The sequence below is a fragment of the Sphaerulina musiva genome, assembly GCF_000320565.1.
Source record: "Sphaerulina musiva SO2202 unplaced genomic scaffold SEPMUscaffold_6, whole genome shotgun sequence".
Lineage (NCBI taxonomy): Eukaryota > Fungi > Ascomycota > Dothideomycetes > Mycosphaerellales > Mycosphaerellaceae > Sphaerulina > Sphaerulina musiva.
In genome coordinates this window covers 1,608,884-1,631,317 of record NW_016017388.1, presented here as the reverse complement: position 1 = coordinate 1,631,317, position 22,434 = coordinate 1,608,884, and the positions used below count along the sequence as shown (strand labels likewise).

General features: G+C 53.1%; 9 protein-coding genes across 9 annotated transcripts; 4 read left to right on the top strand and 5 right to left on the bottom strand.

The window, feature by feature from the left end:
- The first annotated feature begins 333 nt into the window (after positions 1–333).
- Positions 334–3,405, top strand: SEPMUDRAFT_87860 (uncharacterized protein). The gene is made up of 2 exons (XM_016910456.1): positions 334–652; positions 734–3,405. The coding sequence occupies exons 1-2, from the start codon at positions 476–478 to the stop codon at positions 1,169–1,171; spliced, it is 615 nt and encodes a 204-aa protein (XP_016760342.1). The 5' UTR covers positions 334–475; the 3' UTR covers positions 1,172–3,405.
- On the bottom strand, positions 334–3,406 carry SEPMUDRAFT_126515 (uncharacterized protein). The gene is made up of 2 exons (XM_016902080.1): positions 734–3,406; positions 334–652 (listed from the first exon to the last, which is right to left on the bottom strand). The coding sequence occupies exon 1, from the start codon at positions 3,394–3,396 to the stop codon at positions 1,729–1,731; it is 1,668 nt and encodes a 555-aa protein (XP_016760341.1). The 5' UTR covers positions 3,397–3,406; the 3' UTR covers positions 334–652; positions 734–1,728.
- A 4,223-nt stretch (positions 3,407–7,629) lies between these two features.
- Positions 7,630–10,087, top strand: SEPMUDRAFT_67907 (aromatic amino acid aminotransferase 1). The gene is made up of 3 exons (XM_016909796.1): positions 7,630–8,381; positions 8,448–8,591; positions 8,652–10,087. Exons 1-3 carry the CDS (start codon positions 7,732–7,734, stop codon positions 9,793–9,795), a joined length of 1,938 nt encoding a protein of 645 aa, XP_016760340.1. The 5' UTR covers positions 7,630–7,731; the 3' UTR covers positions 9,796–10,087.
- Positions 10,088–10,386: 299 nt separating this feature from the next.
- On the top strand, positions 10,387–12,428 carry SEPMUDRAFT_134111 (P-loop containing nucleoside triphosphate hydrolase protein; the record flags this gene model as incomplete). The annotated part of the gene is made up of 1 exon (XM_016902609.1): positions 10,387–12,428. One exon carries the CDS (start codon positions 10,387–10,389, stop codon positions 12,301–12,303), a length of 1,917 nt encoding a protein of 638 aa, XP_016760339.1. The 3' UTR covers positions 12,304–12,428.
- A 365-nt stretch (positions 12,429–12,793) lies between these two features.
- Positions 12,794–16,342, top strand: SEPMUDRAFT_149948 (cytochrome P450 6A1). Its single transcript, XM_016905871.1, has 2 exons — positions 12,794–13,293; positions 13,446–16,342. Exons 1-2 carry the CDS (start codon positions 12,883–12,885, stop codon positions 14,568–14,570), a joined length of 1,536 nt encoding a protein of 511 aa, XP_016760336.1. The 5' UTR covers positions 12,794–12,882; the 3' UTR covers positions 14,571–16,342.
- SEPMUDRAFT_46030 (acyl-CoA N-acyltransferase) lies at positions 14,591–15,276 on the bottom strand (the record flags this gene model as incomplete). The annotated part of the gene is made up of 2 exons (XM_016908983.1): positions 14,591–14,850; positions 14,913–15,276. The coding sequence occupies 2 exons, from the start codon at positions 15,274–15,276 to the stop codon at positions 14,591–14,593; spliced, it is 624 nt and encodes a 207-aa protein (XP_016760338.1).
- Positions 15,519–16,085, bottom strand: SEPMUDRAFT_108995 (uncharacterized protein; the record flags this gene model as incomplete). The annotated part of the gene is made up of 1 exon (XM_016900759.1): positions 15,519–16,085. One exon carries the CDS (start codon positions 16,083–16,085, stop codon positions 15,519–15,521), a length of 567 nt encoding a protein of 188 aa, XP_016760337.1.
- An 81-nt stretch (positions 16,343–16,423) lies between the features above and the next one.
- SEPMUDRAFT_149947 (Opi1-domain-containing protein) lies at positions 16,424–18,561 on the bottom strand. Its single transcript, XM_016905870.1, has 2 exons — positions 18,056–18,561; positions 16,424–17,991 (listed from the first exon to the last, which is right to left on the bottom strand). The coding sequence occupies exons 1-2, from the start codon at positions 18,438–18,440 to the stop codon at positions 16,874–16,876; spliced, it is 1,503 nt and encodes a 500-aa protein (XP_016760335.1). The 5' UTR covers positions 18,441–18,561; the 3' UTR covers positions 16,424–16,873.
- A 1,684-nt stretch (positions 18,562–20,245) lies between these two features.
- On the bottom strand, positions 20,246–22,255 carry SEPMUDRAFT_87847 (uncharacterized protein). Its single transcript, XM_016910455.1, has 2 exons — positions 21,989–22,255; positions 20,246–21,936 (listed from the first exon to the last, which is right to left on the bottom strand). Exons 1-2 carry the CDS (start codon positions 22,133–22,135, stop codon positions 20,278–20,280), a joined length of 1,806 nt encoding a protein of 601 aa, XP_016760334.1. The 5' UTR covers positions 22,136–22,255; the 3' UTR covers positions 20,246–20,277.
- Between the last annotated feature and the right edge of the window lie 179 nt (positions 22,256–22,434).

Below are 22,434 nucleotides of genomic sequence, written 5' to 3'. Positions count from 1 at the left end.
TTGATCTTTCCAAGAGTCCACGAGACTGGCCGTGACCGACAGAAGAGAAGACTGCGGTACAGACCGAGACTTGTTTTCTTGTATATGATGCCTACCTGGTAGGTATACCACTACCGTACCTACCTGGTAAACAAGGAGTCGGGCGACTCTTCTACTCGGGCGAAACTCGTGTTTACCCCATATAACTCCGAGATTTCGCACTCCCGCGGCAGCCTCTTGCTTTGACCTGAACCTATTCACCCATATGGTACATGTACATGTGAGTCTCTGACAGCACTCTACGCTCCGCTCATATCATCACGGTCACACACCCACCACCATGAATCCATCTCGCGTCCCCTTTGTCTGCTCGAGCTGTGCGCGCGCTGCCCGAGGTGCAACCATATCCCAAACGACCCGCCAATTCTCCTTGACAACACCACGCCGTTTCAACGACAGCGTGCCCGAAGACGCCTCGGCCTCAATCCCGCGATGGATGAAGACGCCCCAAAGGCTACGTCAGCCTATTCGTCTCCGCCCACGTAGCCATCAGTCTGCCACATGGCGCGTCAACAATGACCCCGAAAAGCTCAATGCAGCTTACGATAATTTCCTGGGCCGAGTCGGAGGGAACAGATTACGTGGGAGAGATCTTCTCGACGAGCAGACAAAGGTATCATTCATTCGTCGCATAGCATCCATACAGCTAATCAGCTCCAACTCGATGAATTCGGTCACTAACAAACTTGTCCAGTGGTTAGCGACCACCCACAAATCCCACGAGCACGGTGCTCAGGGCTTCAACTCGCGCCTCGCCTACCTCGGAAAGCGTATTCTCGACCTGCAAACCTCCTTGGCCCTCCTCTCGCAACCCCAACAGTCACCTCTCGAGATGCCCGCGGCCGAAGTGTACCAGCACCCCTCACTGCAAAACCTGGAGAATATTACATTGGCGAACAAAGCCTCGGCTCTTCACAAATCGAGATTATCTGCACTGGCCTCGGAGTATGGATTGGACAAAGTGGTGAGATGGAAACCGAAGAACTCGGAAGACATGAAGTCGTCCGGGATGGACGCTGTCATGGCTGAGGCCATTTATGCCATCATTGGCGCTGTGGCGCTGCAGAGGGGTGGAGATATTGCTGGCAGAGTGGCGAGAGAGAGGGTTCTGGCCCCGCTGGGTTTGAGATGAGCATACTATCATCCTACCAGACTCTTCGAAGTCGTGGAGGACGGGAGAACGTCTAGATGCCGATGAACCAAACAAGTGTTGGCTATTGGGAGTAACAATGCGTTGCAGGAGACATGCCTGGCCAATGGTGCAGGCATCAGGCGCGGAAACGAAAGTGGACCAACGTACGGTCGAAATCGCCCATTGTTGTATAGTTGAGAGCGCTCGCCACCGAAGCTCCACGAGTACGTGCAGGTGGCATCCGAATGGCTGCTGGTAACAGATCAAAACGGCGAACGAGGCCCGCCTGATATTCGAGAAACAAGGCCGTCAAACGAGATGATTCGAGAATCAGCTGCTGTGGCTCGACCAGCTCAATTTGGTGAAGATATAAAAGGGAGGTCAACCGCAGTATCTCAGCGAGCATGTGTATAATGGTACCGTAGGAGATACAATTGCATTGCAGGGTATCTTGAGCAAACTTTATAGAGCTCTAGCCATTCTATACGGCCCACATATTAATCGTTGGTACATTAACCAATCCTCCTGCACCAGACAACAATCTCTATCGGAGATTCTCACTCGACAAGTGCCCCGAGGATCAGACTCTGAACGACAAACTCATCGTTCACAATCTTCACCACCCCATCCGTAGCAGACATCTTTTCGTCACCCACAGCAATTGTCGCCTCGCTGCCCCTCTTCCTTTTCTTGCCAGCTGTAGTGGTCGTATCCTTGCCAAACAATACTTTCTCGGCATCGGCAACAGATGAATCAATGTACACCCACTTCCATGTCTCAGCATTGTCCAGTGTAAGCTTCTTCGCTTCTTGAACATCGCCAACACGCTTGACCGTCCCAGCACCACACGCCATGGTCAGGAACGCATAAGTCTTTCTTCTCTTCCAGTCGTCAGCTGCAGTCTTCGGAGCTACCAGAACAAGTCCTTCGTCATTGAGTAAACGAGCACGACTCTCCACGATCTGTTCCAGAGAAGCGGTGGCCGCGTCATATGTTGCCAGAGTGCGCGAGCGTATGGCGTTCAGGAACGTGCTGTGACCAGCTGGTAGGAGATAACGACCCCAGGGCAACGGTCCGGTATCGTCCTTGCTGGGATTCTTGGACTCGTCCAGAGAGTGCACGATCCATCGTCCAGATATCGTGGGCAGACCCAACGCCAGTGCCTGCATGTATTTTGCCCTCCGAGTATGAACATTTGCAATGAGAGCCGCGAATCGCAGCTCTTTGTATTTGGAGTTGAGCTGGAGTTTCGAGACTAGTCGGGTAACGTCCTTTTGGCGTGGGGATCCTTTTGACGGAGAGATGGGGTCGGATGAGCCACTGATATCGGGCAGGTCGAACAACTCCTCAAAGCCGTCTTCCAGGATTATGCCGCCATTGCGCTGGATGAGTTTAGTGACCGCCTGCTTCTCCTCGTCTGCTTCCAAGAACGAGATCGCAAAAGCCATGCCAGCGAACATGGCTTCCGACGACGCGCTCCGAGGGGAAGCGGCAGAGGTCTCGCGCAGATGCGATGTTCGAGTACCCTTCGCTTTAACAATTGGAACAGGTGCTCTCCGTGATCGCGGTGTGTTCGTGGTGGAAGGAGTACCTGTGCGAGTGCTCGATGGAGTCTCTGCTCGAGGCGCAGAAGCTTTGCTTGGGACTTCGAATGTGCGCAGATTGTACTGGGGCCACATCGTGGTCGTCAGGTAGAGGTAGTTAACCAGTACCGTGTGGACCTCGCTGGCTTCTGCCGGGGTTGAAGATGTTGACTGGGAAAGACTCTCGCGGCCACTCTTGGGCTGCACTTTCACATGAGTATGGCCAAAGACATCGGTTCCTAATGCACGTTCCTCATCGGTTGTAGCCATTGGGCCAAAGCCCACTATCACCCAGTTCTTTTTCCGCTTCTCCTTCTCGTCGACTTTGACAGTGTCGCCAATACGCAACTCAAGCCGGCGAACCTGGGAGGTCTCTATGTTAGTCACAGTCTGATCGTCGAATCTGACCTTGCATTTCGTGCCATCAAGAGACGATCCAAGCCAAGTGGCGGGGTAGTGGTAGTGCAGTCTGCCTTTAAACAATGCGAAGATGCGATCGTGCGCCACAGGTTCGGTGGGCGTAGGTTCATCAACGTCGTCGACCTCCTTAGCAGTCGTGTCAGGTTGAGCGGCAGACTCAACAGGCGTTTCATCAGCATCACCCATCACTGTCGCATCGACAATCGGCATTTCTTCTGCCATCATAACATCATCTCCGGTGTCGCCATTAGTGAGCGTTCGGTCTTTGCCAGTCTTGTTACTCGATTGTGCTCCAACTCTACCAGACTTTCGTCTGCCTGTACGACCGTACAATGTCTGCTTCGACCTTTTGCCTTTTGTTCGCAATGCCACAAGTTGCGATACTGCAGCATTTCCAGCTTCCTCACGCGCCCGCACGCTGTCCGCAGTGAGTTCACTTGATTTCTCGTTCTCATCGTTTGTCGCCGTGGCAGGCATCCGGTTGGCTTTGCTTGGGCTATCTTTAAGGGCTTGGGGTAGCGAGCCAGCACGCTGTTGGTCCGAAATGGAAGCCGATGCTACCAATGCCGGTTGGCTAGAGTGCTGCGCATGCTCAGGATGTTCAGGGTGTTCGGGCACAGCAGGGCTAGGCTCTGGCGGCGAATCCAGAATTGAATCTGTAGTCGCAGCAGGGACACTTACGTGCACAGTTACAGTGTTATGAGCCGCCTGAGCACCGAGCTCTGCATAACCCCTAGACCGGGACGAAGTGCTACGGGACGATGATGCAGTGTGAACTCGCTTCAAGCGTTTCGGCCTGGGCCCCTCGACGTGATCGTCCGACATGAGTTTCTGCAATTGCTGATCCTCCTCTGTAAAGACGTTGTTCAGAACAGCCGTAATATCGCCTTGACTGTATTCTGCATCGAAGCTGGGGTCAACGGGTATCGATGGCATAGCAGCTATGTCTGCGAATCGACGAATAGCAGGGGATTGATCAGTAAGTCTACTTCGCTGAGTATTAGCGTGTTTTTGGGGCGACTCGAAGATAGGGAGCTTGACTGGGGACCGAGCGGAGCCAGACACGTGCGTTCGTGCTGTCGAATAGAGCGGCAGGCTGTGTTCTTGTTGTGCTACAGTCTGGGATTGCAAGTGGCTATCGTGGAGATTGTCACTTTCCAGGATTTCCTGCTGCGCCGCGTCGTCTGACGAGTTTTCCGGAGCTATATTATCATGAATCGCCGCAAGAGGACTGCTGAGTGTTTCATCTCCGGTGTGCTCTATTTCGGCGCTCTCCTCGACATGCAGTTGTGATGCTAGGACGCGACTTTGGTTGCTGGCTTCAGGCGCATTCAGCAATGCCATCTCCTGGCTAGTCTTGCCCTGATGCTGAGATCCGGGTACATAGGAACTGTACCGAACCGCTGGCTGTGACGCAGAATGTCTGTCCTGCCGCTGGACAGATGTAGGTTGAGAATCGGCAATGGTTGACATTTGCGTGCTTTCAGTTTGGTGAGCCGAGATACCATGGTTTTCGCGATCATGAGCATCGTCCTGCACTGCCTGGGCATCTGCCATGTGGATATCATTCTCATCCTCCAGACTACCCGTGGCTGACGCATTGTCTTCAGATTGAAGCTCAAATTGACTCTGACTGCGCAACGTCTGACCGAATTCATCGTACTCGTCGTTGTCGTCCTCGTGTTCGAGAGACATCGCATCTTGCTCGCTTCCAGCATCGTCGTACACCTCGGGCGGTTCGTCACGCTCACTATACATGACGTCTGGCTCTTCTGCTGGCAGCTCTTGCGTCCCTTCGAGATCCTGTTGGTAGTCTTCCTCAGTCTGCGCAGCATCTTCGTCGGGCAGCTCTTCTTCCTCGCCCGCGGCTGTAAGGTCGATCAAACTATTGTATCGCTTCTTTGCCGTGGCTGGTGAATCGCTGCGAATCTCAATTGGGCCCTGTGCAGATTTGGGCCGTGCGTCAAAACGGACTGGCGCCCTGATTCTCGCTAAGTCAGAAGTGCTCCACGTGCGTTGCTGGGCCTGGCGTCTCTTGAAAGACGGCGTGCGGTTCATCAACTCGTGGTCTAATGGATCGAAATTGCCTTCTTTATTCGCCAATGCAGCTAACCGAGCTGTTTTCTGTCTCTCCTCCTGCGACTCCTTCATACTTCTGTAGTGGGCTACCGGCTCATTTGAAGCAGTCCTCGCGACCCGCCCCTGCCGCATATGGAGCACCGGAGACGAGAAATTTGGCGGCGAAGACGGCGCTAGCGAGCTGTTGATATTCGGCGAAGGACGTGATTGGATGGGGTCTGATCGCGATATCGTCTGTGGTAAATCCAGTGCAGGAGAGCTGTCTGACAGGCCGAAGAGTTGCGTGTTCGTCATAACAGGAGCTCTATGGCCATTAAACAGCTGCGTATAACGAGGAGATCTGCTCGACGCAGTCGCTGAAGTTAGTAGCTCGCCATTACGACGCCGTTTGTGACCAGCCAGCGCTGGTGTCTCGGGGAAGTCCTTGACGGCAGCAGGAAGCTGAGTCTGGGGTTGTGTATCATCTCGCAAAAAGTCGCGCTCCGCTTGGGAATTCGGTGGGGGCGTACTCTCGAGATCTGGACCATGGAGCTTCTGGGTTTGGGTATGGACGAAGTCACGTCCCGCCTGCGAGGTTGCAGGTGAGAAGTTGTCAATGCCCAGATCAATCGGTCCCGACTCGTCCGTATCTGGGCCGACCGTGGACTCATGTATGCCCAGTGTAATGTCTCCCATAGAGTTCGATCTCTGTGGTGTATGCTGGACATGTCGAATCATCGACTTACTGCTCTCCACCAAGTCCTGCGAGTCCCATGGCTGAGTATCGCCGCCTCCAAATGCCGCAAAAGACTCCGCTTTCGTAATGCTCACTCTCTCGTCGCCGTACAACGCATGCATCTTCACTCGCGGCGCGCTTGTCGACGGTTGCAGGGTGGTCGGTGTGTTTGCGTAAGGCAACAAATCGATGGCCTGTACGTGGACGCTTTGCTCGATCGACTCGGGCACAGTGGAGCCTTTGCTGCTGCTCTCGTCGCCAGTTGTTGCAGCATTCGCACTGTTCCTTGGACGGTCGATACGTAACCGGTCGTTCTGATTCGCGATGGATTCGTCGCTCGTGGCTTGCGTGTCGTTGTTGGGTTGTTTCTAGATTCAATGGTGTCAATGGCTATGGCCTGGAGCTGCGTGCAAATGATACCTAAAGTAGGTAGGTAGGTAGGTAGGTAGTCCGCACTCACATTGTCGAGGCGGTGCTGCCAAGCGCGCAACTCTTCGAGCGGCACGCTACCCATGCTGCTCTCCGCAAGAGAGGCCATGGTTGTGGGTGGCAGCTAGATATGCGATGTATCGCATCGCATCGGCGGAGAAAGCTGAAAGTTGCCGTGGCGAGGTAGACGTGATGATCCGCGTTCTCGCGTCATTAGCGCGACAACGCCAAGAATATCAATTCACGGATTCACAAGACAAGAACGAAAGTTACGAAACAAAGCCATTGACTTCTTACCTCGGCAGTAAGGTTGATTACATGTACACAGGTCAATGTACCTTATTGGTGTACTCTACTGGAGGCCACTGTAGACTGTCTGACTCTGCCGCATGGTACATGGACATCCGACAGATACCTAAGTAAAAGGTAGGTAAGGTAATAAATGAAATAATGATGTGATTTCAAGGACCAGGGGTGGGCAGCCAGGGCAGCAATCCGTGAGACTGAAGGTATATAAAGGTGGTGCCCACTGACCAGCAGCCTTCATCAATCCGTATTACTGTTGCGTTGTCCTTCTTGATGTCTTGACGGCCCATCTCGTCCATGGTGTATTTCTGTCCTCAATGGCCGCAACTGCTCACCTAGGTACCTGTACCTCCTATCTTCCTTGCCCATGCCTCGTCCGACGTCTTGTTGAAAACATCAGGTCGTGATTCTCGCGAGGACAGCTTCGGTAATACACGCACATGACTACCTCCTACTACCTACTCCCAGTGCCAGATCAGGCAAAGGACAATACATGAATTCCACACCGAACAACAGAAATGTCGGATACCTACCAGGTACCTTACATGTATGAAGGAATCTGTGGGAGAAAGCTGGTCGCGTCGGTAGGATTATCAGGCGACAAATGTCTGGACGACAAATGTCTGGAAGTGCAGGTACAAAGAAGGGAGACACACGGGACACGGACACGTCCGTCTTCGTCGATGATGCTCGCCTCCATCAACGTCGACCCACTGCAAGCCCCCCTCTGATTGGTTCCATCTGGCATGTGGTCATGTCAACGAAGGGAAGGCACGATACACTCGCGTGGGGCATGGACACATCGGGCCCTTGATTACATGAGCATGCAGTAGGATGCTGATAAGACCGAGAAGAAGTGTACGCCGAGCAATCTTGTCGTCCGGTCTCTATATCGACCACTTCTCTCTCACTCTCTCACTCTCACTCTCTCTCTCACTCTCACTCTCACTCTCACCCTCTCCTTCTTCCCCTCCCCCTCTCTCCCTCTCTCCCTCTCTCTTTTCCAGGCCGGAACTAGGACAATCAGAATGGCAGACGCCAATGCCATGGACACTCGGCCAGAGCCAAAAGATCTCTCCCACCATCTCAGTCGGGCGACCAAGGCTCGCACGGCCAGTTCCATGAAGGCATTCTACAAGTACTTCCAGATCCCAGGCATAGGTCAGCTTGCCGGAGGCTTACCCAACAACTACTATTTTCCATTCGATACTCTCGAAGCCAAAGTTGCCCGACCCGATCGATTCTCCCCGACCCCCAACCTACCCATCGACCCTCCGAGCGACGACGAAGTCCTGGCGAGCTTATCGCTGCACGGCCAGAGAAAGCAACGCGCGCAGAACAACCCTCTCGATCAGCCACAAGACGCTATTGTTGTCCCCCACGATTCGAAACAGCCAAATCCCGTAAAGAAGATCGATTTGTCCACTGCATTGCAGTATGGCACAGCCCAAGGCTACCCTCCGCTCTACTACTTCCTTCGGGAGTTTACCCAGAAAAACCTGCATCCAAACACCCCCTACAAAGGCGGCCCAGAGGTGCTACTCACGTGTGGAAATACGGATGGGTGGTCCAAGGTGCTGACGGCATTCTCCAATGAGTGGAGTGAAGAGAAGGACTGGATCAGAGATCGTGAGGGCTTGTTGGTCGAACATTTTGCCTATATGAATGCGGTGCAGAGGTAGGTACTGGAATAGCATCGTCATGTGCAAAATATCTGCTGACACATAACCTCCTCGCTTTCTAGTGCATACCCTCGAGGTTTGACTGTTACGCCCGTAGCCATTGACGATGAAGGTTTGATTGCAGAAGGTCCTGGTGGTATGCGAGATGTGTTGGAGAACTGGGACCACACTAAGGGAAGAAGACCTCATCTCCTGTACACGGTGACGTGAGTAGTCACTTGGTATCCCGTAGTCAGGTCACATTACATGCAGCTAACAAGCAGCAGTATGGGCCAGAACCCAACATCTGGGGTCCTGTCTCTTGCACGCCGCCGCGAGCTCTACGCAGTCGCCAAAAAGTATGATGTCCTGATCGTAGAGGATGATCCATACTGGTATCTGCAATTTCCGTCCGCCACAGCAAGAAACACCGTCACCACTTCTCACCCATCAAACACCTCTTTCAACCCCGAGCAACCTATGTTCGCGAATGCAGAACCTCATCCCGAGGGTTGGAAGTCCAGTGGCTACGCCTACCTCGACTCCCTGGTGCCCTCGTTCCTCAGCATCGATACGGACGGCCGCGTCATTCGCCTAGACACATTCAGTAAAACCGTCGCGCCTGGCTGTAGACTCGGCTGGATTTCCGCTCAGCCCGCACTCATTGAACGCTTGCTGCGCATCACAGAAACGAGTACACAGCAGCCCTCAGGCTTCGTGCAGTCTGTTGTTGGAGAACTTATCTTGGGACCTGATCACGAAGGCATTAAACAGAGCATGAGAGATGGTAAGGGTGGGCGAGGCGGTCTCCGAGATGGTCAAGGCTGGAAAGCCGATGGCTGGGTTCGCTGGCTGGAAGGCCTACGAGGGAACTATGAACGCAGAATGAACTCAATGTGCAGGATTCTCGACTCATCGAAATACCAAGTCAAAGCCGGCCGACGGCAGAGTCTCGTCCAGCACGAAGAAGACGAAGATGAGGATGAGTGGAGCGTTGTCGAAAAGACCCCGCTGTACTCGTTTGACTGGCCTGTAGGTGGAATGTTCTTATGGCTGCAGGTTCTCTTCGAATCACATCCGTTGTACAAGCAATACAGCAAACGAGGCGATGCAGAACGCCTGTCGAAAGCCTTGTGGGTCTTCTGGACGACGAGCCCCTATAAAGTGTTGGTTGCGCCCGGGACCATGTTCTCGCCTACGGCAGAAATTGCTGCCAAGGAGGGCTGGAAGCGATTCCGATTGTGCTTTGCAGCGATCAATGAGGACGAGCTCAGCGGTGTCACCCAGCGTTTGGCGGACGGCGTCAACGCATTCTGGAGAATCAAAGACATGAAGAAGATTGAGGATTTGCTGGATGAGGATGCCGACGAGGCGAGTATCACGAGCAAAGAGGGATTAGTGCAGATGGGTATGACGGCTTCGGGTTGCTAGATTTTGATGCACACACCTAGTTTTGAATGGAGACGATCCCGTGTCTGTGTCTGTGCCTGTGCCGATATGCCAGTATACCGGTATGAGGCAGCCATGTAAAAGTCGGAGATATCTCAGCTCAACACGTTCGGAGTTCCCTACCTACCTGCTACGAGGTGTGTAAAGCTGGCTTGGCGATTGATGCGTATTGGTAGGAGGTAAAAGCGAGGCCGATCTCAACTCCGACGCTACCTACCTCCTACATGTACCTTACCTTACCTCCTAGCTACATGTATTCTAGATTTGCCACTTCCTTCATGCCACTGCAAACATGACTCTTTTTCTCATGCCTCCATGAAGGCAGCAGCATTCTTTTTCGTGGCGATATCGTGGCGTTCATATAAGAACATTCAACCACTTTCTATCTCTCTCTTTCACATAGCAAACTTGTTTCACGCATGCATTGATTGGCGTTTGCTCTGCCTGTCGCTGACACACACCCTCACAGTTCACTATCCACATTGACAAGGTAGAAATCGACAAGCCCCGATAACACCAGTAACTCTTTCGCACACATACAAACATTTCTGGCGAATTTGGGACATACCAACCATGGACTTTCGAAAACTGGCACGAGCCGTACCATCATCTCATGCGGCACAAAATTTCACTGATCCGCTGTCACTCACCGATCTGCCCCCCAACATACTGGAAACGCTGATTCCAGGCTACAGCCTGATCTCGCGCTATGTGTATGCCACTTTCGGCTTTGATCCATCCCTCATCGTCTCGGCAGGACTTGTAGCACTCGCGTTGATGAAGGGATCGTCGTATCTATTTGCAATGCTCGAGAGGGCCTTCCGCAGATGCTTCATGTCGTCCATCTACATCGACGAGCATGATGACTTGTTCCAGATGGTCATGGCGTGGCTCGCCGAGAGCCAGCAATTTGGCTCCCGACGATCGTTGAGAGCTAAGACGCAGACGGGTGCGAAAGCTGAGGATGGGGCTGACGATATCGCGGGAGATGCACTGAACGAGAATGGTATCTTTGACTACACCCGGTGGAGTGCCCGGTTGCCTCCCCGATTCGAGCCGTACTATGGTCAGAACTACATGTTTCACAACGGCACGCTCTTTTTCTTCAAGAGATCGCAACGCCAGGGCAATCAGCGCGTCCAGGTCACTTTCAACGGAAGTGCCGAAGACGACCTGCTGCAGCTCGATTGCATCGGCCGCAGCACGGATCCGATCAAGGAATTACTCAGAACAATCAAGGTATGGTCGCTGAATCGACAGCGGAACACCACGACCATTCGTCATCCTACACCCAAGGAAAGAGCTCGCTTTGGAGGCTCGTGGACCAAGACCTCCAGCCGACCCTCTCGCCCCATGGAGACGGTCATTCTGGATGCGGAGCAAAAGTCTATGATCATTCGGGATATGAATGAGTACCTGCATCCGGCCTCCGCTCGCTGGTATGCCGCTCGAGGTATCCCGTACCGTCGTGGCTATCTATTTCACGGCCCCCCAGGTACGGGAAAGACCAGTTTGTCATTCGCCTTGGCAGGTATCTTCGGTCTTGAGATCTATGCTATCAGCTTACAAGAGCCGACTCTGACGGAGGGCGACTTGCTTCAGTTATTCAATGGCTTGCCGCGACGCTGTATCGTGCTGCTGGAAGATGTGGATGCCGCGGGTCTGCTCAGAGATCGTGCAAGTGACGAAAAGAACAAGCCCAAGAGTAAGAAAGATGGCAAGCAGACGGGAAAGCAAGGAGAAGAAGGTAAGGAAAAGGCGGCAGCGGCAGAAAAGGGCGATGACTACACGCTGAAGGATTTGGCTCGCGAACTCAAGGCCATCAGCACTCCAGCTCAACGGGGTGGTCCACACGCCACGATGCAGCAAAACAACGGCGCCGGGCCAAATCGTGCACCTGGTACGGGTATATCACTTTCGGGACTTCTCAATGCCATCGATGGCGTCGCAAGTGCGGAAGGACGAGTCCTGATCATGACGACGAATCATGCCGAGAAGCTGGATGCCGCGCTCGTCCGTCCAGGCAGAGTTGATCGAAAAGTGGAATTCCAGCTCGCCGCCAAAGACCAGATACGCGAGCTGTTTGTACGAATGTACGCTGCCAGCGACCAGGTCCCCGACATTGAACTCACCCTCACTGACCAACTCCCAAATGGCCACACGAAGTCTAGTAGTAGTAATAGTAGTAGTGAGAAGCCGAAGCTCAACGGTTATGCCAATGGTCATGTCCACGCACTGGCTCGTGGAGAGAATCAGCTTTCCGTGCTGTCTGGAGGTGATCTAGAAGAATTGGCGGTCGAGTTCGCTGCACAACTACAGGACAACACGTTCACGCCGGCAGAAATCCAGAACCATCTCATGAAATACAAAAAAGAGCCACGAACGGCGGTACAATTGGCGCGGGTGTGGGCGGAGAATTTGCTGATGGAGAAGGACAAGGAAGCGAGAGCGCGAGAGCAAGGTCAAGATGAGGAGGATGAGTGCAGATAGTTACCTGTATCTACCTACCTAATAACAACTTGCTTGGAAGTCCGGTAAAAGGTACAGATTGAGGCAATTTGATAGATGGACTATCTAGATTTGAATAGAGTCAGGTCAATGTACCTGTGTATCTGCTGACATATTGATGTGTTGCGTTAATATATCAGCCTTGGCGTTGTGAGGCGCAAGGGCACATAGGGTATTTGCATCAGAGCCGGGATTCTCGCACGACGAGTGGTCGATGGCGAGTCCGATTTACAGCCAAAGCAAGGCATCCCTCGCTACAGACTTTACGCCAGACAAACCTTCGCGGCTCGTGGTGATATTAGTGATGTGATGTTGGCTGTCCTGTGCAGCTTACTTATTATACAAATGCACGCCGAAATAGCACACATACATATACCTAACTTGACCTGAGGTACTAATGATTTATAGCGTGCGGAGAAACGACTTCTTCTCTCTATCTCTCTCTCTCTCTCTGTCACTCTCACCAGCCCCCCTTCTTCCCGCCCAGCCCTCTGTTTTCATTCCAGTGGACTATAGAGAACGTGGCATAGGAGGTAGAGTCTACCACGCGCCGTCGCCGCAATGGCAATACTGTCCCTCGAAACCGCCAGCGGACACGCTTACTCCCTGGCCCTGGGCTGTTCGTTGGTCGTGATTAGCCTCGTCGTCTACCTGTTTTATAAGCCCGCATTCCCCAAGAATGCTCCCCAACTGGCCACCGACGGCATTCCCCTCATCGGGCATGTCAGCTTCTTCACCGAACGCTGGGCCTGGTGGGAAAGGGCCCGAAATGCTTCCTCGACGGGAAATTTCAGCTTCTATGCCGGTCAGCATCCGGTCATTGGTGTATCAGGTGAAGAAGAGCGCCGAGTTTTCCTGGAAGACAAACGACTCGATTTCTCCGAAGGCTATGCGACCCTTCTTGCGGGCGCACCCGAGGTCAAGAAGGACGATAACAAGCTGTTGGCAGAAAGCAACAATGATAGTGCCTTTGTGAGTGAAGCAAACCCTCCCGGGAAAATGACACTCCCATGCTCGATTTGTTTTCCCATTTCGAGCACTCTATGGCGAATCAGCGAAGACACACAGCTCTTTTCGCACAAGAGGCACGTACTTTTCGGGAACACTTGCTGACTTGCTTCTAGTCCATGTACTTTTCCAAGCGCATCATCGCGATCCTAAAAGGACACATTCTTCGGGATGGTCTGCCCCAATTGCTCAAAGACGCCCGCAGGATGCTTGATGATCTCGCATCCAAGCCCGAGCCGATCACGGATCCTTTTGATTCCATCTATCGCATGGTCTTCCAATTCACGATGCGAACCGTGGGCTGTCGCGAGATCGCTGATGATCCACCATTGCTCGCCAATGTGCTCAACCTCTTCGAAACGATTGAAGGTGCTGTATCCCAGGTTAGCATCATGTACCCCTGGATTCCCACGCCCGGCAAAGTGATGCGCACGATCGCGGGTGGAAGGCTCTACATGATCTTCAAAAAGGTCGTGGATGATCGCAGCAAGACGGGCCGCAAGGCAGATGATGCATTGCAATACCTGATCGACCAAGGCGACAACGTCACCGACATGTTGACTTTTGTTCTCGGAGCCCTGTTTGCCGGCCAGCTCAACAGTGGCATTAACGCCAGTTGGATCTTGTGCTATCTCGCGCTCAACACGGAATGGCGAGATCGCGTACGCAAAGAAATCGAGCACGTGGCAGAGAAGTACTGCATCGAAAAGAATCTGCCACTCAAAGAACGTCTGATGAAGATCCCTTTCGAAGCGTGGGAAGGTGAATTCCCGATGATTGACTACTGCCTGAAAGACACGATTCGTCTGCAAATGGCGGGCACTGCCTTTCGAAAGAACATGTCCAACGCCGAAGTGGTCATCAACAAGCAGACGGGCGAGGTCATTCCGCCGGGACATTATGTCGCATTGGCGGTCGGAGACGTCCACTACTCTCCCGAAATCTACTCAAATCCCGATGTCTGGGATCCGAGCCGATATCTCCCCGATCGAGCGGAAGACAAGAAGCATCTATATGGGTGGATGGGATGGGGACATGCACGCCATCCATGCTTGGGGATGCGATTCGCCAAGTTGGAAAACACTTTGATTGTAGCCTTTTTTCTGGCCTATTTTGACTTTGAGCTTACCGACAAGCATGGAAACGCGATGAAGGAGACTTCCTCTGTCAACCGAAACGAGCATACTGCGAGCAAGCCACGGGACCCAATGTATCTCAAGTACAAGTTACGACAAGACTAAGCTGCTGGAACATGATCAAGTCATACCTTCTCTCTGTTCGCAGATCTGATCATGAACATGTTACGATACCACACTCCCTTCACTCGCTCATTATCGATGAAAGTGTCGACACGACCTGCTTCCCGAAAACCTGCTCTCTCGTACAGTGATACGGCATCGGGAGACGCTTCAAGAAAAGCCTCTTGACACTGTGCATCCGCCTGGTCCAAGCCCCACTGCATCATCAACGATCCAGCACCTTTTCCTTGGAAATCCGGATCTGTAGCGACGATTTCAAGATCTGCAGTGTGGCATCAACTACTCCTCCAGCCACGATCAAAGCCGAAACTCCAGAGAACTTACACCAGTGGCCTCTACTTCCCATCAAGTCTCGATGTGCTCTCGCCCACGCTCCAAACGTCTCATTACACAAACTCGAATCTGCTCCTTGGGGCCATTCCGGAAGATCGGCGTCCGGCACAACACCAGGCTTGGATTCCTGCCATTTGATAAAACCTGCGATTGATCCGCTCTCGACTGAAACTGCTTTGAGCCATCTCGCGCCCGGCGCGTGGAGCTCGTCGTTGATCATTTTCTCCCACCAGGCTCGTACACTGGGAGTGCGAGGCCAGCAACCAAGGGAATGCGGGTTTTGAAATGCTGCAAAGTATATTGTGACACACCGAGGGATGTCGCTTTCCTGCAATGGAAGGAGGGCGAAGGCCATGGGTAAAAGGTAGTACTTTCGAGAGGCCGAACTGAGACGACTGCAAAAATCGGATATTGAGCTTTGGAGCATATATGTAGGTCTCTGTGGATGGGCGGTGTCCCATTTGAGCCGTCCTGCTGATAGCTTACTAAGCGGTCGGCTGCATCAATCGAGTAGGAGGACCTGAACTGTTGAGCGAAAGAAAGTACAGAGGTGCATCGATTGCTCACTGCGCGACATCGTCTGCGGGCTGCTGTTGTCTACCATCGCCTCGTCGATTCGACACTACAACGACCCGCAGCGTCCTTGACAGCCTTTCCCACGTCGGCCTGCATACGAGACAGATCGAACTGCAATCCATTCACATCTCGTGTCGCTTGAACAGGAATGTAACTGTTCTTTGCGTGGCGAAATCTCTCGCGTCGTTCTTCCACTTGACGGCTTTCCTTCGCATGGTCGATCGCGGGTGCCTGGGACTCGGATGGTGACACTGGAGGAGGCGATCTATGAGGCTCGGATGCAGCTCGTGGCCGTCTCTTCCTCTTCTCCTTTTCCTTCTTCTGATCATCACTGTTCCCTCCCTGAAATAGCGACTTGATCGACCAGCCCGCATAAACGGAGCCTTTGGGCTCTGGCGATCGCTGTGGCTGAGCACCACGTCCATTGTGCCTGCGCGAGCGAGATCTGCTGCTCTCTTTATCTTCGTGTGCGTGCGAATGCCACGGGTGAGTATTTGCGACATGGTGCATGACTCTGTCGCCTCTCTTGGTATCCATGAGAGCAGTGACACCCTCTCCGCCAAGCTCGTAAAAGTCGTCGGCTGGCATGTTGCAATCGTTCGTTTGATTGTATAGGTACCTCGCTGTACTGTGTGAGATTCGTATTGGGGAACCCAGCAAGACCGGCTTTCAGATGGAACTTGGTTGTAGGATGATGCTGGTTGCCATATACATGTACATTACTCTCCCTTTGGTACATACATCCCATTCGTAAGGTACATGTATTTACCCAAAGTGCACCAGGAATCAAGTTTGTCGCCGCAATTCAAGTGCCATGACGACACATGATCGTGGCTCGTCCCGCTCGAGTCGCACAGAACTGGAAGCAATTCGTATCAGTAAAAGATGTCTTGGACCTAGGAGAATCGACTGGAGTCATCGGATGGTCGCAATAGTATCGACTCAATACAGCTCTTACAGTTTTGTGCATAAAATATACAATTCATCTACAACTTGCACCGCTTTCTCATCACTTCGTGGCCCTAGACAAACCCTCGCCGAACGCCACGCTACGTTTCCTGCGCCGCAACGTAAGTTGGAATATCACTTAAAAATCACCACGGCCTGACTCTCCCGCTTCCTTCTTTTTTGTTCGAGTAGCGGGAAGACCACGCATGGCGTCCTGACCTTTTGTTTTGGTCTTGGCTGTGTCTAAGGTCTGAACCCGTTAGCCAAAGTTGTGTCGCAGCGACATCTGGTGCACCATGGCCAGCCCTGCATCGCTATTTCCTGCTCGCCGGCATCAGGTATGTTTGATATCTCGTCTGGTATCGAATGTTCATGCAAGGTACCTATGCCTCAGGACCACATGGTAGCCGGCACGTCTGCTTGGTTGCTCATGACCTCTCCAGATCAGAGCGTGGAGGTGGAGGTGGAGCGTCGTCCATCACTTCGTCCTGCATGTCGTTTTTGCTGTCGCTTCTACCGACTCGCGCGAGCCATTGCTCAGCAGAGTCAAGAGTGGCCTTCAAGACACCGCTGACTTGGCTCATAACTTCAAGCCCCTCGCTCGCAAAGTCAATCATCCGGAGCGCATTTCGACTGGTCTCGGAAGCCACAGCTTGCTGTCTCGAGACGATTTGCCAACGCTCCGGTAGCGACATGAGCTGCCTTCGAACAAACTCCTTGGCATTCTCAGGCAGCACTCCTCCAGTGTAAGCAGATACTGCTTTGACGACGGTGTGCAGCTTTTTCATAATCTCGTCGCATGTTCTTTGAATCTGTTCGGCTAGCCTGCGAGCGTGTTCGTTCCGTTCTGGCGTAGATGGTCGCTGTCCTTTCTCCAAGATTGCACCATCGTTTTCAGCTTTCTGGTCACGGGCTTGCTCGTATTGCTCCAGGCAGATTTGGAGCGCTCTGCTCAGGTTCTGCACGCCCGATGCAGCATCACGCAGTAGGCTCAGGCAGATTCGCAAGCTATTCCGGGAGGTATAGCTGAGTGCGACAGAGAGCCCACCAGTAGTTACCCAGAATTGCGAGCTCCAGCTACGACAATGTGGAGGCCGCATCGGACTGGCTTCTTCGCGGTATGACGGAGGCCGGCTACGACTATATGGAGGCAGTTGTGCTTCGTGGAGATGTCTGGGAGCATCGCCGTCCGTCATGGAGATGTCCTGCTTATCGACAGAACCATTCTCGATATCTCCAGGCCGACGAGACTGTAGATAGCGGCGTACACCAGCGTCTATGCCGGTGATGCCTCCTACCGAGCTTGCTACATTGATAGTATTACGCTCCATCATGCTCGCAGCACCCTGCACAATCCGAGGCGTGAAACCCTTCGTTGTGGAATAAGCTGCCAGAGAAGTTTTCACCGCACCACCAACCCATGGGTGGGCTTGCGCTATAAGCTCTAGGATCGGCTCCGGGTCCTCCCTATATTCGGCTTGTGAAAGTTCCTTCGAGCTCGTCTGTGACATCTGTCGGCTCTGATTCCGGGCAGCACGACTGTACTCTACGAGTGTGTTAGCACGGTACACGGTACACCAGGGGACTTCGGTCCCGCGTCATGTGCGCACCTGGATTGCCCAAGCCGGACAGCGCTTCTGCTGCCAGTCTCACATCGGGGTCCTCCATTGATACCACACTTGTCGCTCGTCCATTTCTCTCTTCTAGGCTTATGACACTGGCAGACTCGAGTGGACTCGCCATCCTCACATCGGCTCCGCGCTCATTGAGCGAGTGCCCCAGGTCGATTCGCGGTAGGCTACGCGCAGACTGCGGCGATGGGGGATGTCGTGGGGTGGACAGGCGCTCAAAGTCTGGCGAGAGCACTGTCTTGAGGTCTGGCAAGGTGAAATCGTGCGTGTGGGGTCTGATCTCATGCCTGGGGACGGCAGGCCATTCGACGTCTTCTAGCGATCGCGCAACCGCGCTCCGTGGTGTGGGCTGTTGGGCTTCCATGCTGGCGCATTGGCACGATCAGTCAGCTGTTGTCGATGTGAAAGCGGCGAGGATCGTATTTGGCGGGCGACTCAGACATGAAATCATAAGAGGAGGATCTGGCAGCAAAAATGCAGACGGGACGAAGGGACAAAGTGTGCTCAGAGTCGAGGTACAAGGCAGCGCAGCGCAGCGCACAGAAGCGCAGCCAGCCAGACTCAGGCTCGGACGGGCCTGTGCCCACTAAACGGACGTCCAGTGACGGCAACGGCAAGCTTTCAGTCACATGCGCCGACCCACCGAGGCTGACGAATCGGAAGCTTTAGCATATTGGCATGTGAAGCCCTTTATCAACCGTTCGGATGCCTGATTTGTCGTCTGTGACGCATGTGCCTGTTATTCGTAGCAGCTACCCGTCCACAACGAGTTAATCACTCCTCAACGTCCCGATTTCGTGTACAGGTAATCAGGTACCTCCTACATCCTCCAACCACCCAGCCTCCAGGAGGTACGTCGTGGTAGTCCTGAATCCTTTCTTGCTTGGCATTTTGGCATTATTACGGCACCTACAGATTCTCATCAATAAGGTACGTACCTACCTCTACCTTACCTCCTACCTCCGTACCGATCCAGATCATCAAGCCAACGCTTGTGAACTCGGCTCCTCCCCACCACTGACCAGTCCTTCACATGAGCAGCATCCCATTACCAGACGTCGGATCCGAGGCTGATCACATCTCCCGTACACAACACCACCTGCCGAATTTCACCACGAGCGCCGCGCTAGAAAGTCCAGAAAGTCCAGCTGTATTGCCGCAATGCCTGATTGCCTGTCACTGACAACAGCAACTTCGGATAAGCGTAGGTAAGGTCTGAAGTCGAGTTGACGGGGCCGTCGGGTCGCACCTTGACTCGTGATTTCATGTTTGAGATATGGAGTTAATCACAAGAATACACGCCCTTGCCCCGCTGGGAAGAGCGGGCACTTACCGGCAAGGTCAGCGACCACTGGAATAAGCATTTTTGAGGGCTTCGTAGCTACCTACTAGCAACTGATGAAGAACTATAACCAACACCAAGGTAAGGTACCTTAATGATGTTCCGAGGTATGTCCAGAGATGAGGCAGCGCAGTATAATTTCAGCTTGCCGTATACCATCGCTCAACTTGACAGTAGCCTTGGTAAATCTAGCAACTGATTTGCAAATTGCATGTGAATGCACCGCGACTACTTGTACATGTACCTGAGGTACCTTATGTATTCAGAAGGGGCACGTCAGTCAATTGAGCTTGCTAAACGTCGAAGTGTAGGGACTTTGTTAGGGTTGCCATAAACCTATGGGATAGCAACTCAGGGTTGCCTGAAATCTCTACCTCCTAGGACGACGACGATAAGACGTTTTTCGATACGCTTGGTCGATGAATGAGTGGTTTCTACGTTTCCCATGTCCGTAGGGGGTTGTAAGCTTCCTGTCGAACGTCCGACTTCTGCTTCTCAAGTAGCCGACTTGACGATATTTGGAATTCTTCTGAATTTTGGGCGTTAGCCTTGGCACAGGTACCTACCTGTATTGAAAACGCGTGTACCTTACCTGGTATGATAGGTACCTACAGTACTACATGTAGGGTACAGTTGCTGGGAATATGGCGCCTGTCTACCTGATTGAGTCAAGGCCGGTGCGCTCCGCCGAAGAAATACTGTAGAATGGAGTGCTTAGGTGTATGAAGTAAGACACTAATATGCACGATGGGCTTCGTCAGGCAATTTGGCAAGTGCCTCCAACAGCAGCTGACCGATACGAGCACTACATGTAGGTGCCAAGGTGCCTCGCATATATGAACAGGTACTAGGTGGCTACCTAAGCATCCTCTAACGTGTCCCTGTCCTCCATCGCGGCAGTCCGCTCTCCTGCTCGCTGCAACGCTGGATCGAGCTCGAATTCCATTGTGTCCTCCGCAAAGTCACCATCGATGTCGTTTCCGGTGTCAATATTCCGAAGATCTTCACTCGGATCGTTGTCATTGTCACTGTCTTCCCTGTCATCGTTATCGACACTCATACCCTTTGCTCTTCGCTCCCACATGCTCTTCGTACTTCTTGCGTTGCCACCCTCACCGGACTTGATAATATTTCGCACTTCAGTCGCCATCATCATGCAGTGATTGTTGTACTCTCGTGAGTTGAGGATCGCGTCTTTGATGTTGGCTCGCGAGATCTTGTCAGGCAATCTTGCCAAAATTTCGTAGTCTGCGTGTGGTGGTTCTTGCTTCGCGAATAGGTACTTCATTTTGTCCTTCATGATGGTTCGCACTTTTGCCATCGTGCCGTTATGGTACCAACCCCACTGATAGACGTCACACTCCGTTGGGAGATCGTCGGTCTGCAGAAGCTTGAGGACTACCGGGTCGTGCACATCGCACGTCTGCCATGTCTTTCCATTCGCTGTGATGCTCTTACCATCAAAGATGTGTGTCGATGGGGCGTCCTTGGTGTGACGAAGTGGTCTCGCCCAGGTAGTGTTGGTTTCGTTCTGCTTCCAGGACGGTCTATCATGGCTGTGGACGTCTTTGAAGGCATGAGCATCCAACTGAAACATGAGTGTCTGGTAGTGACGGTATTTGGGGTCTTTTCGAGGATCGACGCCGTATTTAATGAGGCTGTCTTTCCACGGCCCAGCTTTGAAGCTGTAGCCGACGTATTGCGTGGCTTCTTTGAAGATACTCTCACTCGTGACTGGCATGGAGTTGAGTGCAACTCGCTTCGTGACAAGTGGGCGTTCCTCCAATATCTTCGCCAAGTCCCTTACTGCACGAGGAAGCATTTCACCACCCGGATTACGTCGCGGCAGCTCTATTGGAGGGCCCTGTGGTACTTCGTCGATATCCGGTGGCAAGCCCCATGTCACTCGTTTGACCGGTGCCGCGATGTTCTTAGACATGATCTGGCCATCGTCGTCTTGCACAAAGACCACCCCTGCAGCCTGCTGGTATTCATACTTATGTGGCATGTCGAAACTGGTAAAGCTGGGCGGACCTGGATACTGGCCTCGATAGGCAGAGCCTGACAGATTTACGTCGAATTGCGACAGCCGTTCATAATCGGGCGTGAAGACATGGTCTCGCAGTTCTTGCATGACTGGAAGGCCGCCGCTGCGCAACTGAAAGTCTGGGAGTGCTCGGAATCGATGCGTCTCGCGCAAGAGGCCGACAGCCTCGATGGTATAGTCACTCTCATGCTGTCGAAGTCGTTCTAGCAGGTCCGGCCCAGTAACGCTCCCCGCTGGTTGTGCTGTTGGTTGTTCAGCATCGGAGAAGGGCTCGTCAGAGCCACGTTTCCGCTTTCGTCCAGTCCGTTTCGGCACAGTCACCTTGACGAGCAAGTTCCTCGTCGGTATGCCAGTAGATGTCAGCTTCTTGGCGAATGGATCGCCGGGCCTGAGCGAGACGCCGGCAGTGGGTTCCGGAAGCTCATTTTGCTTGTTGCTGAGCTTCGAGTCGCCAACGTGATGCTCGAGAACCTGTCCGATACATGAGAAGCCTACCTTGACGAAGCTTCGCGATTCCACTCACGTGCTTGAGCTGCGCCTCGCCGCCGAACGACTTGAAGCCATTATCGAAGTTCTTCACGATGCACGGGTGCTCTACAGCCACAATGCGTCCCCGAGGCACATGATATATGGGAGCGATGGAGCGGCTAGGCGACTGGTCCTGTGCCATGCTCGCGTCGCATCTGCGCAGGTGCAGTGGCCAGGAACGCGGCAGTGAGGTCCTGAGCGGGGCCCACGTTACCGCTCTGCGTGATACGGATACCTACCTGACCTCTCAGGTATGGCCGCTTTGGGTCGGAGGATGGGTGAGAGTATATGTACCTGAGTACATGTAGCTAGTAGGTGGTATAAGAGGTAATAAACTGAACTGGTAGGAGGCGCATGAAACCTTAGTGCCTAATGTGCGAAATCGCGAGGGGTCCATCTTTCTCTTGCCTGCAGGTGCCTAGATCGACAACTTTTGAAGCT